General features: G+C 39.4%; 1 protein-coding gene across 20 annotated transcripts in view; it reads left to right on the top strand.

The window, feature by feature from the left end:
* EXD3 (exonuclease 3'-5' domain containing 3) overlaps positions 1–18,559 on the top strand; it is a 297,484-nt gene that overhangs the window by 4,823 nt on the left and 274,102 nt on the right. For 19 of the 20 annotated variants that reach the window (XR_005931367.1, XM_041119954.1, XM_041119947.1 and 16 more), the window contains exon 2: positions 2,706–2,774. Coding sequence is in view for 9 of the 20 variants with exons in the window: in XM_041119945.1 (XP_040975879.1) it covers positions 2,706–2,774 (69 nt within the window). In the remaining 11 variants the exon portion in view is untranslated. Of the gene's footprint in view, positions 1–2,705; positions 2,775–10,198; positions 10,343–18,559 lie in introns of all 20 variants that reach the window. The other variant, XM_041119948.1, reaches the window with a different exon arrangement.

Below are 18,559 nucleotides of genomic sequence, written 5' to 3'. Positions count from 1 at the left end.
ACTCTGAGAATGCTTGATGCTATGCTGCCTCCTCAAGCAGCTCCCCTCTGTAATCACGTGCATTGGAGGAAAGGCCATAGAGGAGCTGAGTAGTGTGTGAGAGAATTACGTTAGCAGAAATAGGAGATACGCTAAGTGCTGAACATCTTGCTGTTTCACGTTTTCATCTTTTAATTGAATTAACGTGTAATAAACTAATACAGCGTGATAAAAGTCTCAGTGATAAAAGTCTGAAAAATTCTTGCAGGAAAAATGAAAGAGGGGAGCGTGTATGCGTGGGATAAGGGAGGACTGAAGAGAAACTCAGGTTAGATTTCTGTCAGAAGAGAAGTCTGGAAAGCTGTTTTCCTAGAGGATAAGTGTCTTGTTTCTTTTGTGAATCCTCGTGAAGGTTTGGTGTTGCAATGTGACCAAATGGCAGTAACTTGGGCCTGGAAGGTGAGAGTCTTGTCCAGCTGTTGGAGCTCAGGATGTCCTTTCCCAGCTGTGCTAACTACCTGCAGAATGATTGGGGCAAATAATGCTTTATGGTCCGCAGATAAAAATCAAGCAAGAAAACCCTGCTCATGTAATTAACAACTTCTTTTATCTCAGTTTTGCCACTTGCTTGGGATGATGCTCTGGGCATCCTTGGTGTTGGTTCTAAGTAGAAACAGACCTGTTTGAGGGTTGAGGCAATCGCTATTGTCAAAGACATTTCCATAGAAGAAAAAAAAAAATCACGTTACTGATTCTTATAGAATAATCCTCTTTTCAGTGTCTTCTGCAAGAAATAGGTGGGTTGATGAAGCAAAAGAAAGATTAGGTGTTTTGGAATCTGAACAGACCAGAAGCATCTAAGAAATCCTTCAACTTCTGTCTGATCACCTATAAAACATGAGAGTCCCGTTCCTTCTCTGACCGATGTATCCCACTGGCACAAAGTTGTGTGTTCCCTGTGCTTAAAGTTGCAACACGGTGGATCTTGAAGAAGGAAATTGCTAATGAAGAAAAAGTAGATATAAATAATGGAAGAATTAAGCAAAGGAAAGAAAGTTCTTACTTATGTTGTATAAACATTTGAACAGCAGTAGCACTAGAACCAATTTTGAGACTAATATATGAGGCGTGGTTAGCGGTGGCATCCTGATAGAGAGCTGGGAGCTGCTGGTCCTACAGGCCTTACCTGCCACTGCTAGTGATGGTAGCTGCTGAAATAAAAAATGGTGTCAAAGCCTCTTTTTTCTGTCATAGTACAGAAGCCAGGTTCTCTGCTCAGTGCTTCAGTATTAACCATTATTGAGTCTGTTGGTGAAAGCATAGCTGCAGATTTTTTTCTTTGTATCAATATAGGTGAGATCTGACTCCTCTGCATTTTACTAAGTGCATGTTGCTAAGATTAGCATTCTTGTTACACATTACTAAGCTAGAGCAGAAGAGCCTCTAGCTCTGTGTTTTTCATGCATTTAAATAAATTCCTCTTTATTACATCTCCTGGTCTGCCAAGGATATGGTCATACTTCATGTTAAGTCTAAATGTGTGGCTGCAGTCATTTTAGACCGTTCTTTTCTGACTAAAATAATGCTGTTTCTTCTCATTTTATGGCTAGCTACACCCGCACAATGCGATTTATTCTTGGCTGTTGCTCATCTTGCCTTTAAAAAGCAGAATACTTTACAATACAAGGGATTACCCTTATAGCCATAAACATAACTGTGCAGTTCAGTTACTAATTTCAGAGGGTTTTTTGCTCTCACGTTTGGGTTTTTTGCTCTTACGTTTTTCTGCATTTTTCATTCTGTGCTGAAACTTTCTGCTGTATGGTTCAAAGGCACTTTATAATAATTTTTGAGTTTCACACAAATTCATTGAGCCTTGTTTGGGTTACATGTTCCTGAAAGAAAAGTCTCTTTTTCAAAACATCCGGGACTCTATCCACTGCTGATCTTTTTAATGTCAAACCCTGCCTGAACCTCCTCAAGGAATAAGCTTTTATGTCAGGAAAAAAGTTGGCTGGAACATAGCAGTGCTGTAAGGAATGTTTGAAAATGTGAGAGGGAGCACAGGAGGAACTTTGCACTGCTTGGGAAACACATGCTGTATAAAACTGCTACATGTGGGTTGTCTAACGTTATACAATTGCCTGTAAATTTTTGGAAAATATTCCTTGGGGACTAAAATCTCCCACTGTTACAAACTAAAGAGAAATGGGTTTGGCTTTTTTGAGAAGGGGATTGTAATTTTGCTTTACAGGATAAATAGCTGCTGTTTCACACTGTGCAAAGCAGGTTTTTATTAGCCATGTAGTTGAAAGTGTTATTGTTCCTTTTTTGTTTTGTAAGCAGTGGTTGCCACTGGGTCATTGGGATGGATGGGAGTGGAGGTTTCCTGATGTTGTTGTGTTTGTTAAAGTGGGTAACCTGCGTATATCAGGACCATGGTTCTCTGAATATTTTATAACATCAGTATGGTGGTGTTGTTAGTCTTTTGTGACTTTTAGACACATGATCTTAACATTACAGTAAAGATGTTTAGCAAGAAGTAAAAATGTTGGCAGGTACGTAAGGTTCCGGTTCAAGAAAACATTTGATGCCTGCCAATCTCTGTCTTTCCAAGCTAGCACTTAACAAGGTGCTTAAATTAGGATTGCTTCAGAGGAGCTTAGGTGTGTTGGTAAGTGCACAAAAAGCTCTGCGTGTTAACAAGCCTGTTTGCTTCCTTGCAGCTCTGTGGTGGCAGTGGAATTCCGCAGACATCACTCAGCAGATAACAACTTCACCGTCCTCCTTCAGGGGTGAGTTTGCTGTGCCTCTCTGGACCTGAGTCTGTTTAAAGGCATTTGACAATATGGGGGCAAACTCCACATTGGGCAGGATGGGGGCAGTGCAGCTCAAGGAATTCCTGCCGCTTTATAGTTTCTGTTCAATTTTCAATTTTGATTACGTTGTCGATCTCTTTCACGTTATGCTCAAAGCTTGGGTGTTTGGGGGACAACTGAGAGGAGTGCCTTGGTGCAGGATGGGGTGGGAGGATGAGGGCAACAGTTGCATAGGCTGCTATGACTGTTCTGATCCCACACTGAGCAGCTGTGCCCTCATTGCGTATTTATAGGTAGGTCTTTAAGAGGAACAGCCCTATTCTGACAATTTGACCTCGAGATTATTTAAATTAATTTCTGTTCTGAATATCAGTATCAGCTTTTTTGTGTGGAGTTTGTTTCTGAAAGTAATACAAATATCTTCTGTTTGCAGGGTGTTTTATTAGTTTATGTGGGTAGGTTTACTTGACAGTAAACCAAGTACTGGTTGTACAAACTTATAACAAATACTGTTTCATCACTGTAGTTTGTGTGACCACTCTTAGATGAAGACATCCTTTCAATTCAATATTTTATGGTACAGCGGTGTATTAGTGAATAGATTTATGAGGATTCCATTTTGATTCGTGAACTTCATTCGTGATACTTATTTTTGTAAAGATTGGTTTAACAGCATCCCATGTTGAAAAGTTACCCAACAGTTCCTTACAGGTGAAGTAGATTGTGTAGAACTCAGTTTATCTTAAAAAATTGTACTGGGTTAAATGCCCTGGGACCCCATCTGATTCAGTATCCTTTCTTCTCTCAGAATGGGAGAACTGTGAGTTTTCCCATCTATCTTCGTTTAGTACTGCTGCCTACTGAGATATTTACCAATGAGGGTTTGCATAATACAAGGAAATATAAAATGTCTGTGCAGGAGCAGTCACCAGTTAGTGTCTATCCTCTGTTTTCCCCTTTTGTTCAAATGGAAACAAAGCTTGATGTTTAATGAGAAATTTCTGGAAAGTCTCATTTGGGGTTTTTCTAGTCTCCCCTGTATGTGTTCTGAAATGTAGGTGCAGCTTCGTTAGAGGGCACTCTTGAATAACGCATGGTGAGACAGCTGTCAGACAGCATTCACCACATACTCTTCAGAGAAAAGTCCTGATGCAAATGTAATTTGCTGCCCCAGAGTAGAAAGTGTGAAGCCAGGGATGGATTACCCTATATACTTTGCTATCTTATGATGGAAGGCACCATTGACTACATTGTGGGCTGATTTAATGCTTGTGCTGTGTATGGAACATAGCAACAATCTCTTAGATAATTCACTGTAGTTTTCCAAATGTGGATTAATTAATGTAAAATACTTGCTTTTCTCCTGGCCTTTACCTCATAAGCTGCCTTGATCCTAATGTATATCCATTTTGGAACTTTTTTTGTATTGTTGCTATCATCTTTTAAAAAAAAAATCCTTTAGAAACAGTAAGTTGCTTCAGAAACTCTTGGGTTTTAATTGCAGCCCTTACATCAGTTCCTTTTGTGCCTTATCGTGTCTTGTTTCACTTTCCTTCTGTAATAAAGAGGATAATGATTTTTACTTTGGGAGAATTAATCAATGTATATAAATGTGCTTTGAAATCTGAAGTGTGTTAGAATTTTTTAAAAATAAAATTAAAATATTGAACAAAGCAGGAGTCAGAGAAGTCACATTTAAGACCATGATTATTGCTCAGCTGCTTTCGTGCTTTTTCTGTTATGGCAAGATTATAGAGCCAGATCATGTGCATTACTTTTGACTTCTCATGATGTTTTTAGTTTTTCGTCCAAGGAGAAGTATTCTTTATATGCAGGAGTCAGACTGTCTGTCAACATAAACATAAACTTAACTTTGTCCAAAGCATACCTTGTTTTGCTTTTAAAAAAGCATACCAAACCGGTGTAACTTGAAATGTTTTTCTTAGCAATTAGCACTGAATCATACCCACACTGGTTAGGCTTGGCAAAACTGAAGTGCATGTTTCCTCTGCTGGAACCATGCCTACATAGCATAAACCTCAGCTTTAATATATTACTTTACTTAGCCTCTAAATTCCCGCTTCTGTGTTAGCATTACTGCTAGTAGCTGGGTTCTATGTAGCCACTCATTGGTGGTGCTCGTGTGTCTCTCAAAGATGAGAGAAGAGGCATTGCGTGGGGATGTGATTTGAATAAGGTCACAGAATAGGGCAGTAACAGCTATGAACAGAAACCAGTCGTCTGGCTGACTGACCCCTCTCCTTACTGGGAAGTATTCCTTCCAGCTGGGACTGGCACATCTTTCTTACCAGGGGTTTAGCTTTACTCAGAGGTGACAGCTTTATCGTCTGTGGGTTGAAGGTGGCAGACATTGACAACCTGAGAGTTTATCAAAGCAGATTCTGTGCTACAGCCAGAAGGTAGTACTTTGCTTGGTATCCTAAAGAACTATATACTGCTTCTATGAACTCTAACGGCCATGAGACTCCACTTCTCCAAAATTAAAGCAGAATAATAAGAAAAAGATGGCCTGACAAGTACTTTTTCCTCTCCTAGTTTTTAATCTCCTCTTGCACCTTCCCTTTCTGTCCCACTAGCATGGCTCCTTGTTAACTTTTTGGCAAAGAGTGATTGCCTAGAGTAAGGAAGGAAAGCTGAGATGTTCCTTGTCGGGAGTCCTTCATGTCTGTCCCAGTGAGAGGGTATGTGAGGAGGCAGCAGAAGCTGAGCTGAGACATGGTACCGTGTGGGTGGCTGCAGATGTATGGAAAGAAGCACTGTGGAGAGACTTCTGCAGACTGTAAGGCAGTTGATTGGAACAAGGTGAGCAGCTCTTACAGTAAGGTCTTGGCGAGGCAGCCGTGCAAAACAGCTGTTGGGCTACACGCACAATAACTTGTCTCCCACCACCTCTCATGGGAGAGTGGCAATAGCAGCTTCTCTGGGGCAAAGGCAGTGGGTTGGGGAGAGCGAGGAGCCCAGACCTGATCCTGTGGCCATTGTGTGGCCTCCTGGATTGTTTCAGTGAGTTGGGAGTAGGGCAGCAGGCAAGGCAGGCTGGATGGTCAAGGTATCGGGGATGGCATCTGAGTGACTGCATTGGCTGTAGTTTCTGAGGAAACTTTTATTTGCCTGACTGGCAAATGGAATTTAAGGTGAAATGGAATAAATAAGGGCTTCCCTGGTAGAAAAAAAATAGTTACCAAGCCTAAAGCATTTTTATCTGTGGGGCTGGGGATTGTATTTTTAATGATTTTGAAAAGCCTCAGCTCTTGTGATTTCTGTAAATGATATTAGAAATGACATTTTGAATGACAGAGGCTTTAGCCAAAATCTTCACCCTGTCAGTGTTCTACTTCATCCCATATGTAGGTGCCCTCAAGTGTTTTACTACACATATAGTTCGGGAGTTCTAAAAAATAACAGTAATCTAGGAGCCAGTGACATCTACAGAACGTACTGAAGAGGAGCTCCAAGATGCTGATATGAAACACTTTCTTCCAGTGTTGAGTAGCATCTCCTACAAATATTTTCTCACACAACATTTCTGTGGAACTGAAAGTTTATTTTTATGATGATTTATGTTTTAGTCTTTGTCATTCTTTGAAGACTAGCTGGAGTTGTGTGGTGACATGTTTGCATGGATTAGCCAATGCCATCTTCATGGCATGATGTATTAAATGTACTTAGTAGATGCTAGTGTCATCTTTGCTTTAGCTCTGAAATCAGTTCTGGGTACCATCTGATTTTTATTAAAAAGACGGCTACAGTTCTTGGTCCCATCTATAGTTACGATCAGTGTCGTACTTAAAATGTTCTGCCAAGTCCTCCTTATTTTTCACTGTGCATCAGCAGCAGCTTGTCGTCTTGGGATCTGGAGACCAAATGCATGTTTCTGGGCAGTATTTTGAGGATGGTGTTGTGACTGCAGTTTCTTGAGCACCTCCCTGCCGTTAGCCTACCTCCAGATTGACATGCTGATATGGCAGATTATTGTATGGGTCTCAGAAGACGTTGTGGGACAAATTGCTGTCTGATATGGGTAGGTAGCAACAACTGGAGAGTGTTTCCTGCTTAAGTAAGAGTGAAAAAGCCACTGCTAATAGTATTTAAGGGAAGAAGTAGAACATGTGTTTATAAAAATACAGGAGAAGACCATAATGGGGGAAAGCATAAATTTAGGCCAGTCTTCTGTCTATGTAATAATGTAAATGAAGCAAGCAACTTTTTTTTTTTTTTTTTTTTTTTTTTTTTCAGTAGAAGCAGCTTAGCTAAGAGCCCAGAGGTGCTGGCTGGCTGATTTGTCATACGTTTAAGTGCCAAGAAGTAAATATTTTTAAGTAAAGCAAATGCAAAACTTTAGGGATATACTTAAAATACAAGAGAAAGTAAAAAAGAACAAAACTGAAGAAACCCTTTTGTGTAGTGTCCAGAGCAATTTTAAAATGCTCTTGTTCCATGCCTAAACAAATGGTTGTTTCAGCCAAAGAGAAATCTTTCCTATTGATTTATTACACCAATTTAGATATAAGCCCTCTGTGCAGGATTGTCAGTTTAATAAAACAGCTTTCTTTCTCCTTTCAGATTTAATCCACATGTTGTTGTATCAACAGAGCCTTTGTCTCTGCTCAGTTATGAGTTATCCTTTTTTAATAAAAAAAAAAAGTGAAAACACATGTTTTTTAACAGCCCTATTACAAAAAAGTGTAGGATGACATAGGGGAGAGGTGATCATCAAATAGTGACTCTGATTTGTAGGTAACTTCAAAGTGGTGCTGCAAATGAAAGAGTGAAAAAGGACCTTTAACCTCTCCCTGTCACAATGACTGTGGAAAGCCCAACAGTGACAGGAGGAGGCAGCATTATCTTTAGCCAGGATTTCCTAGGGCTTTTTCCCCAGCTTGTGCAGTGATGCTAAACATGCTCTTTTTAGTTAACTCTAATTTCCTTCCTTTTTTTTTAAAGGGGGACTTATCCAGAGGTGTATGTAATTCACATTTCCTTCCTTCCTGCCTCCCTCCCCTGCAGAGAAGGATTTCTTTCTTGGACCCCTCCTGTTTTCCAAATGGAGAGGAATTACTCTCAGGAAACTCATGAATTTGGTATTATTTCTATACTTGGTTTTGTGAGAAAACATTTATTTGATTATCAATACTTACTTGATACTTACATGAGGGTTCAGAAGTGCATGTTAGAGCTGCTCAATAAAGCAGTTCACTGCATTGCTTGATTATAACCTTTACTTGGACGGTATCACACAACTAACTCGTGTAGCATCAGGAATTAGTTCTGAAGATTTACTTCAGTCTATCCTGAACTGGCAGCTCGGTGGGCTGAATGCAGCCAAAGGCAGAACAGTTGCAATAGCTATGTCTTTGGTGCTAGCCTGGTTTCTTCCAGCTTGTGTTAGCCTCCTGGCAGTCATCACTCCCTTAACCCTCTTTCAGATGTCAGTACAGGAGATCCCACCTCAAGTGTCAATATGATTATTTGCAGTGGTGTGATTTTAAAAGAAGCTAATAATAACGTGTCTTCAAGCAGAAGGAATTTGTCTGACATTTAAAAACTGTGGCATGATCCTATTCTACTTCTCAAAGTTATAGAAGAGAATACGAAAAGATCCACCTAGAGGTTTTTGTAGTCAGTGATGGGAAAAAGAAGGTTTTATCCTTGCTGCCTGAAGCAGATACCAGGCCTGGCAGTGATATTGTAGCTCTGAGGAAGGAGTGGTCTTGCTGTATCAGAAGGATCCCTTGGTACACCAAGCTCTTGAAAAAAAGAATACAAAATCCTTGGCAGCATGTGTGCAGACACTAGAACTGGCAGCGTGTTTTTGTAGAAGTTAAGCTGGTCTGGCTTTGTCAGAGGACAGGTAAGCCAGGCAATGCTTAGCACCCTGTGCTAAAAGAAGCAGACTGTTCATGTTTAAGGCAACTTAGATGCTATCAAATTCTATAGATGTTAACTCTGCAAGTGTTTCTTGCACAAGAAGAAAAAAAATCCATCCCTTTGAACATGGCTGTGGAATGCAGACTTGGGGGGGGGGGGGCGCGGGCGGGTGGTGTTTCTTTTCCTGCAGGCTGGCCTCTTGCCACTGCCTGCGTTTTTCTTAAGAGGGTTTGAACATACCTTTCCAAGATAAGATAAAACATGGATCTTGGGAGGATTATACCTTCGAAGCTCTCTCAGACAGTCTCCTGTCCTCAAGGCTGCATTCTACCAGGTTAAGTTCTCCAAACCTTGGTACTAATGGATATTTAGATTTGTTTCCTTTTCAGTTTGTCACTGTTCTTAATGGCAGCTAGCCATTATTACTTTTCAAAACAGCTTAGAACTTGAATCTTTCCAGAGCAGTGGTAAATGAAAGGGGTATTCGGCTAGCAAGAACAATTTCTTTATACGTGGATTTTGCAGGGCATTGTACTATGTTGTGCTTTCATCTAAAATATCCTTGGGCAACCTCATCCAACTGTGAAGTTGGCCATCCTTTGAGCAGCCGATTGGATTGGAAACCTCCAGAGGTCCCTCCCAAACTAACTTACTCTGTGATTCTGTTTTCTGGTAGAGTTCTGGCAAAGATCCTTCTTTTGGCTTCATTTATATCTCCCTTCATGCTAAACAGCTTTCATCATGTTCCCATCACAAGCAGTTCTTTAAACTGAAGTCATGTGTAAATATCAGGAACAGTTTCTAAACTGTAACATGAGTTTCCTTCCTTCATAGTTTAGACTGTTTTTTATGCTGTCATATTAAGATAGTATGAAAAATCAATTTTTTTATTGCTATTTATCAAGAGATAACTTTTTTTTTTTGTCCTTGGACACCAATATTTTACCATCGGGAAATACAAAGGATAATTTTCTAAAAGTTAATAGGTCTTGTTCTTGGGTCAGCTTTGTTCCTTTGCACTCTTTGTTGGGAAGCTGCAGAAGAAGGAAAGACAAAGAGGAAAGAGCCTTGTTATTTGGGATTTATAAGACTATATTGTTACTGCCTTTTGAGTGAGTGTTGCGTTTTGTAGTTAAAAACTGAAATTAAGAAAAAGATACTATTTTTATGGATATTGGTACCTACTATCTGAGCACTTTAGCTCATACTTAACTTTATGCTGTACAGTATTTTGCTTAAAATTTAAGCAGTTGCTTAAGTTACTTTGAATAGTAATAGACTTAATGTGTCTTACTAATTCAGAAACTGTATACTTGACAAGGGAATGATGACAGTTTGTTGGCTTGCTTGGATTTACGATTTTATTCTGAGAGCAGAACAGGATGGTGGGGCAATTAGGTGGAGTTACATATACCAAATGTATAATTTAACACATATGTACTCAAAACTGAAGTTGACTAATCTTGTAGTTCATACTTGCTGTATGTTCAGACTCTAACCTCTCTGTTTAGATTGCCAACATGGTGCCAATTAGTGGGACTGTGATGTGGACACTAAGGAATATAACTCACTTCACATGGGTTACCAAACAGCTAGCAGATGTTAAGCTAATGGTTCTTGGCTACTACCAGCCTGACTTGGATTTCAACCCAGAGGTGAAAGAATTTATTTCTCTCCCATTACCATTTCCCTTGGGCCATATTGTCCTGAGCATTGAGAATTCCTTCAATTTACCCTGGAAGATGATGTCAACATTCCCCCCCCCCAAACCTGTTCTCACGGTGTCTTGTATGTTCCTTTATTTTTATGTTAGTTTGCCGCCTTTGGTATTTGTTATTCTACTGGTAGGCTTTATTCTAGATGGTAAATGAAAATCTAAACACTTTAAACGTACAACTGAAATTCTTAACAGGAGAAGTCCGTGCGGAGCGTGTGGTGTGGTTCAGGTGCTGTACCTGCAGCTACATCCCAGAGATGTGACAGAAAGTCTGCCCTGGGATTACTGTTACTACTTAGAGTAACAGAGGCCATAGAAAGTGGTGGGTCTGGCTTGCCTGGGATCCAGCCTTTCTTTGTTCTTTCTCATTACTGAGTGTTGTACTCTCAAACCCTGTAAAAAGTGTAACTGCAAGGCCCATAGTTTTTCTTAAAGGGATGAGTCAATGCTGAACAACCAACTGGCAGATTCTGCGGCTTCTTTGGTGTGATTTAGAGCAGTAGGTAGTGATTGTTACTCAAGGCAATTTAAAATAGGTGTGAAACATAGTGTAACAACATTAATCACTTCCACTTTTTCTGTGCTGTTTCAAGTGCTAGGTATTATAAGGGGGGGTCTTTGTCTATATAACTGTAGCAGCTTCAGGAACAGAGATAGGATAACGAATGGCTCAGCTGAATGAACAATAGCACTTGAATACTTACTGATGCCTAAATCCCATTTCATAACTCGCGGTATAGTCATCTGACATGTTTAACCAGTGTTTTTAATATTAGGGCTGATGCTTTTTGTTTTCTCTCCAGTAACTTTGTCTTTCTTTTTGTGAGGATTTAACCTTTGACTTAAAAATGTTGTAACATTATGTCCAGCATCCAATCTTTCAGCCATTTCTTTACCTTATTTTATACTTCGGTAAAAGGCAGTATTATTAGCATAATGGGTGTTTGAAAAGCAAAATCATACTTAATGAGAAGTTTTCAGTTATAGCTTATTTTCTTACTGACATGCTATTTTGAGGTGTCAAACATGATCAGCATCAACATGAATACCAACAGGAAGAGTTGAGTGAGGGTTAAATAACTGTCATAGTTATTTTTCAGTGAGCAATGAAAATAAACCGCTTGCAAGGTCCTGTCATTTGTTGCTTTTCTTTGAGGTTCTAAAGAACATGTTTCAGTCAGTGATGCATTTGATGCTGAACTTCCACAGAGAGTGATTATTTTTAATTTCTTGAGATGAGCAGAACTGTTTCTGTCCTGTGGATTCATCTTTCTTGGTGTTTATGTATTTGCTAAGGACAACGTAACAGAAGTAATGCAAACAGTTATTCTGTACTTACATGATGAGTAATAGCTAAATACTAATTACCTTTCTTGAAGAGTAATTAATAACTTTCACATTTTCTGTAGAATGAACAAGGAAGACTCAAAATGATAAATTGAGAAATAAGCTGAACTATCTGCTTTTCAAGAGTGGCAGGTTATCAAGTGTCAGGTTTTGGGTGATAGGAAACAAAATCCAACAGCAGTTTGTAACTACATTTTTTCTTCTCTTTCTCAGTATCTAAATAAGTCATTCAGTCTAGTACATGCAGCCTTTCTCTAGTGATTTCACCGACTTTCTTTGCCTCTAGACTTCCATGTGGCTCTGTATGATAAATTACTCTTCTTTGGTTTTTCCCTTTTAAGGGACTTAGGAAGCGCTGATGATCAGGTCCGTTCTCGTGTGTTTTAGTGTGTAGGTTCCTTGACACATTAAAATTATAATAAATATGGAAAATTTTCAAAGTACATTGTCATGTTCATGTAAGTTTTTCAAATATATACAAGTTAACCCCAAAATAAAGACATCGGAAGATTTCCCTCCTTCCCCTGGGGTTGCTGACTTAATTAGTATAGGTTTTGTCTCTCGTCTGTCGTGACTAGTAGAAAATACACTTGCTGGTTCTTTTTTCCCATCATGCACATCTGTAGCCCTTTTTGTTGGCAAATAATAGCAGAAAAACTTTAGAAGTCCAGAAGAAACTAAAATGCTTGATGCAAGAATGTATTAGATAATAATTCAAGCAACACTTCCTGGCTCTTCTTGAATGTAGCTGTTTTATCACGAAAACTTATACCCACCATGTTTGCTTTGTCATTGAAAATTTTCATCATACGGCAGACAGTTTTTCCCCTTAGATGAGCATTGACATAACATGAAAAAAAAGAAAATTGGAGCAAATATGTATGTATTTCTAGACAGACTCTGAAATCTTAAGAAGTAAGGTGGATGACCTAGGGAATTTGGGTTTTATGTGAGACTGTTGAATAGGGCTGTAAGAAAGTCGATGGAAGGAAAACATCAGTTGGAACACCCTAGTACCAAGTTACAGGTTACATAAAAATGACAGTGGTTCAAACCGATGGGGGTATAGTGTGGTGTCTTAAAGCTAAATGTCAAATCAGGAAAATAACTGTATTAATAACAGAATCCTTAAGATTAGAAATTCTTGGAACTTGTAGATAGGAAGAGTATAGAATAATACAGAGTATGTAGCTTTAAAGTAGAAAACACAATGGGAGAAAACTGGCACCCCAGTACTCTTAGGCATCAGGAATGATGCCTTTGGGAAACATCTGATCAGGGAAACCAGAGAGAGGAAGATACTTTTGACTTTCTCCTGGGAATTGTGCAGAACTTGGTACAAAATTTTATGGCCAGTGGCCCTCTGTAAGCGTGAACACAAGTGTGCTTAAAAATCCTTGCAGAAGTAATTCAAGCCAAAAACTTCAGTGAACTGATATTTGATTTCAAAAGGGAAAGTACATCAGAATGAGGAAGCTTGTTAAAAAGAAACTGAAAAGAGCAGTGAAAAGGGTGAAATGTTTGTAGGTAGTGTGAAGATTATTTAAAGGCACTATACTGCAGAGCAAATGCCTCAGCCCTATCAAAAGCCGATTGAGAGAGGGAAAAGTTATGATGTGAAACAGCAGGGAAGAAAGGCTGTAGAGTCAGAGGCATCGTTCCAAAAGCTGAAGTCATGACCAAGTGAGGAAGACAGAAAAGAACAAACACTTTGAAACGCCAAAAACTTAGAGGAACAGCTTTCAGAAAGTATAAAAAGTAACAGTTCTTTTCCAAATATGGTGGGAATAAGAAGCTTGCCTAAAGTTTGCAAAAACCCTTGAAGACTAGGGTGTGAAAGAATCACTTGCAGAAGGTGGAGCAAAAATAAACAAATGAGTTTCTGAGGCACCTATGCTCCTCATGGCTTCTTTACCAGAACCCACCTCAAACCCAACTATTAATGGAGGAATTCAAGAATGCAGTGAACAATAACTGACTGCAGGGACCAGGATGTTAGAGCCCAGGAGGGATTCAAGGTAGAAACTGTTGAATTATTAACACTTGTGTGCAACCTTTCAATTAAAACCTCCTCAGCCCTATTAGAGAATAGATAGGATTGATAAGATGCCAACTTGCAAAAGAGTTCCAGGGAGCTTGGGGAACAGCAGACAGAAATCTGGCTTTGTATTGTACAGCATCGTCAAAAGTATAATATAGATTAGAATTATTTGGCACATGATTTTATATGAACATGGAGGAGTCAACATGTCTTTTGTAAAAGGAAGTTGCACTGGACGAATCTTCAAGGGCTTGAAAGGCTCAGCAGACATCTGGGTTAGGGTGTGCTAGTGTGTATGGTATCCTCAGATTCTTAAACAGCTTCAGACGTGGTCCTTTGCCACAGCTTCTAAAGGCAAGTGATCTTTCTGTGGATAAAAGAGAATGGTCTTTAGTAACTAAGCAGTGACTGGTTAAAAGGTGAGAAAATGTGTAGAAGTAATCATTATAGTGGAGGGTGGTTAGCGTTAGAGTGATACAGGAGTCATATGAGACCTGTGCTGTTTAACACTCAGAGATGATCTGAGGAAGGCAATGGATAGAGAAACAACGAATTCTGAGGGATTTAGAAGTACTTTGGCATAGTCAACTCTAAAGCTGCAAAAGTACCTACCTTATGATACTGTGCAATTGGAAGATAAACTAACAGGTTAAACGTGGTGTCAGTAAATGTAGAGTAATGTGAGAAAATGGAATTATCTGTTTACAGCTATGGCTAAATGAGGTACTGCCTCCTCCAATAATAAAGTATGGAACAGCTTGCAAATTAAGAATGTCTGGGCCTGAAGAAAAGATGCCTGAGTGGGACAGAAGATAAGCAATCATTCCCCATTTGTTTTTCATTGCCTAACAAAAAGTAGGTACATCAAACGGAAGCAGGAAGTTCAAAATAAACAAAAATAAATATTTCCTTGCATGGTGAATACAATGTGGCAGCTGTTGCAACAAGACTCTGGTGCTGAGAGTTTGCATGAAAGTGGTTGGATATATTCTTGGAAGAAAGATCTATAAAGTCTATTTCATACCAATACAGAAGACCTGGCATGTGGAAATCTTAAACTACAAGTTGTTGCAGGCTTAGGGAATGTGTTGGGGAATATAGCTGCCTAGTTCTTTTCCTTAGGCATTGGCCGCTGACCACTGTCCAAGACATGATACTGGCTAGAGGAAGATGTGATCTTACTTGGTAAGGTTTGTCTCTGGTGCCTTATTCTCTTTAGCTGTATTTTGCTATTTCTGTACATGTCTGTTTCAGCTACTCCCTCCTCTCTCAGATGCTCCTCCTACAAAATACATGAAGTTTTTTTCTTAAGAAAACACACTTTTTGTCTTTCTTTTTGTTGGTGTGGGTTTTTGTTTTTTTTTGGTGGGGGAGTGTTGTGTAGTACATTTTGTCATGTGTGTAACTTAAGTTTATTGTGTTTGTCTACAGACTTCTTGGACAGAAAATGGAGCTGCTGCTTAAGCATTTCCATATGTGTTCAGCTATATTGTTCAACTATATTCTTCACCTAATGTGACTTGTAAAAACAAACATCTTTAAAGTGGTATTTTTATGTGTTGGTAAAGAGTTAATGGAACTAGAAAATGTTCCAGACCAGTGTTTGTCCCTACTGTGGATCGTAAGAAGGCTGTGTCATGTCCTGCTAGTTTTTAAGCAACCTACAGCTTCATCTCTATGAATTTGATGGCCAATTAGTTGATCCCTCCAGGAGACTTAGTTGAATACAATCCTCCTGACATTTGAACACAGCAGAATACTTGAACATTAGCAAGTTTTCCATTTATAAGTGAGTTGTTTGTTAAAAGTGGAGAGAACAATCCAAACTCTGCCAAGTACATGCTAGGCGTATGCAGCCCTGCTGGCCTCAGACATAACGTGTTGTCAATTTTGTTTTTATTTAGGGCAGATTTGCAAAGCTGGTGTGTTGATAGAGACATAAGGGAGTGTGTGATATGTCCCATCTGTGTAAACTCAATTTTCTGTATGGTGTCTTGCACAGATGGTATGCTTTTTTATGGTTTTTTATTTCACACTTTAAGCTGAAGAAGCCAGGTTTGAGGAGATGTGCTATATTAATTTAGTCACTTGTAAACTTGAGATAGCTTGTTGGTGAAGGGGTAGGTGGCAGGAAAGAGTGGTCACCTCTGTCTTCTGAATCAGCCCATGTCTCCCCACCTTTTCCCATTCAGCAGGTAAAACTCTGTGTCCACTTTTGATTCCATCTGTGGAGTTGAACCATTTATCACTGTAGGAGGAAGTTCATAGGAGTCTTGACATGGGGAATATTATCTCCTTGCCTTCTGCATGAAAAGATGCTTATATGGGAATGAAAATTGTGGCAGTTGCTCTAATGTTGTCTGCTTTCTAGTTCCCAGCTCTTCCATCACCAGTAGAAGTGAATGAAGTAGGAATAGTGGGGTGAGGTTTGAAGAGCCCAGTATTGAGGCAAAGTCCATAGCCTTTATATACAAGAAGAAATTAGTTCTAGACTTGTACAGGGTGTGGGAGGAAACTTGTGATGCACTAAGAGCCTGTTGATCCTTCCTGGCTAAAATTGGCCAACACCTCCTTAATGTGGCTGTGAGAAGTACAGAAAGCAGAATGGAGGCAAGTCTTTCTAATGTTGAGGGATGGGGATGCTCCAGAAGTACATCATGGTCTGTGATGATGCATGGTCACCCTTTGCTGGTGGGTTAAGATCACATGTGGCTTTGTCTAAGTTGAATTCAAAGAGGTGAAAACAGAAGACAATCATCAAAATGAGAACTTGGATGAGAATTCAAGTCTGGTTTAGAGCTTGTTTTTTTTGAGGGAAGCTGCACAGAGTGCTTGATAGAATCAGATATGCTTAGGAGTAAGGGAGTCTGGGTGGCTTCGAAGAGTATCCTCAGAGGAAACGTTATTAAAAGCACTGTTTATTGGTAGTGGGATGAGAACATTGGCTGAAGAGGCAATGCTGTTGTGCCAGGGCTGTCGGAGGTAAGCTCAGGTGCTGCAGAAGAGTTGCTGGTAGAGATGCTGCTTTGTGCAAAAGAGGGAGGGAGTTGGATAATGTGTGATTTGCTATCCCTTGGCTGAGGTTGACTTACAGCTGAAAACTGAGAACCTGTTAGTCAGTAACCGAGGAGAGCAGGCTGTCAGAAGGAGCAAGGATTTAGGTTCACTGCCCTGGCCTGTGTTCTGTCTTTATGAAAATGATAAGAATGCAGCTGTGTTCTGTGATAGCTGCTGTGTTACCTTCCAAACATCATTCCATGGTCAGTATCTAATCATGCATTTAGGCATTTTGGCATATGCTGTAGAACTTGGATGAAGGAAATCTCTTCTGCAGTAGTTAGTCTCTTGTGACAGCAATAGCTAAGGTTGTAAAAGAGATTCAGAGTTTTTCTTGTGTTTACCAATTGAATAATTCCCCCCCACCCCGTAACTTCTCAGAATTCTCTTTGCTCAAAGGTATAAATTTTTTAGAAATATTATCACAGAAATCCTATCTTGTCTACGGTGTTTAACATATAAGTAGGTACCTACATCTCTTAGATATACCTCCAAGAAAATAGCAGAAATTGAAAACTAGTCTTGGAAAGCACCTTGGAAGAAATTACTGCTTCTGGTGAGCTTAAAAGTTTTGGTCTTTACCGGATACAGGGATTTTAAGACTGGAAATTATGATTAGAGCGATAGTTTCCTCTTATGTAACATGGTCTACCGCTGTTTGCATTTTAACTTCTTTTAAAAGGTATCTAGTCTTTGTATACAGACTTCGTTTACTGTTTCAAGATTATTTTTGAAAGGCAGTATTCTTGCAGAATCACAGTATCCCTGTGAAAGTGTCTCCTGTGACCTCTTTGTCCATTGGTGTGTCTAACAGGGATTTCTGATACTAATTTAGAATCCTTATTGAACTACTTTCTTTTTAGTTTTCCTCCAGACTTCTTCAATTTGTCGAGAGCAGTTTGGTTTTTATTCCTGTCTTCCTGTATGCTGACAGCCACTCCTAGTTTGGTGTATTTTACAAATTTAATAATCATCTCTTGGTTTTCAAATTTGGGGGTTTTGACTCAATAGTAGCTGTGAGTGATAAGCAATTTCAGCAATCCCCATTAACTCAGTGTCCTTGCCAGCCTGTGGCATTGTTACTGCCTGCCTCTCTTTCTTCCCTGTTCCAGTGCTTGTCCATAACCTTATTTGCAGTTTTCCAGAATTATCATTGTAAAGGATGCTCTTTAGGCTTGCAGCATCCTACGTTTAGGACTCGTAAAAAGTTTGACCTTCTAGTATTCTTTACTGAGCATTTGCAAATGAGGGTTTTTCTGTGGCTCTCAACTTGGCCTGATTTGTGGAAATTTTAATGAGAATGGCAAAACCACATCTGGGTATGGAAGACATACGTGTTTCAGAAATGGAGGAAATGCTTATGAAGGCATTTTCTCAAATAATTCACTCTGCAATTTCCATCAAGGAAATAGCCACCTAGGTAAAGTTTTGTAAAATTACAAGTAATTTCAAATCAGAAGTATGTTACAATCCTGTTGTTGGGGTTCTGTAAGTCTGCTTTATAATGATTTATGACTTTTCTAGAATTGAAAGTAGTTTGGAATCAACTAATTGTGTGCCTAGACTACATTCACATTTTTCATTATTAGCTTTCTGCTGTTTGCTTTGTATGTGTGGTGGGGGTTTTGGGGGTTTTTTTTTAAGTCTCTTTTGGGTCCTATTTTAAATGACACCCCTCTGCTGGGTGTTCCAGTCCAGGAGAACTGCAGT

Source organism: Aquila chrysaetos, chromosome 24 (genome assembly GCF_900496995.4).
Source record: "Aquila chrysaetos chrysaetos chromosome 24, bAquChr1.4, whole genome shotgun sequence".
Lineage (NCBI taxonomy): Eukaryota > Metazoa > Chordata > Aves > Accipitriformes > Accipitridae > Aquila > Aquila chrysaetos.
Note: the sequence above shows the minus strand (reverse complement) of the source record. Positions and strands in the feature narration are given on the sequence as shown.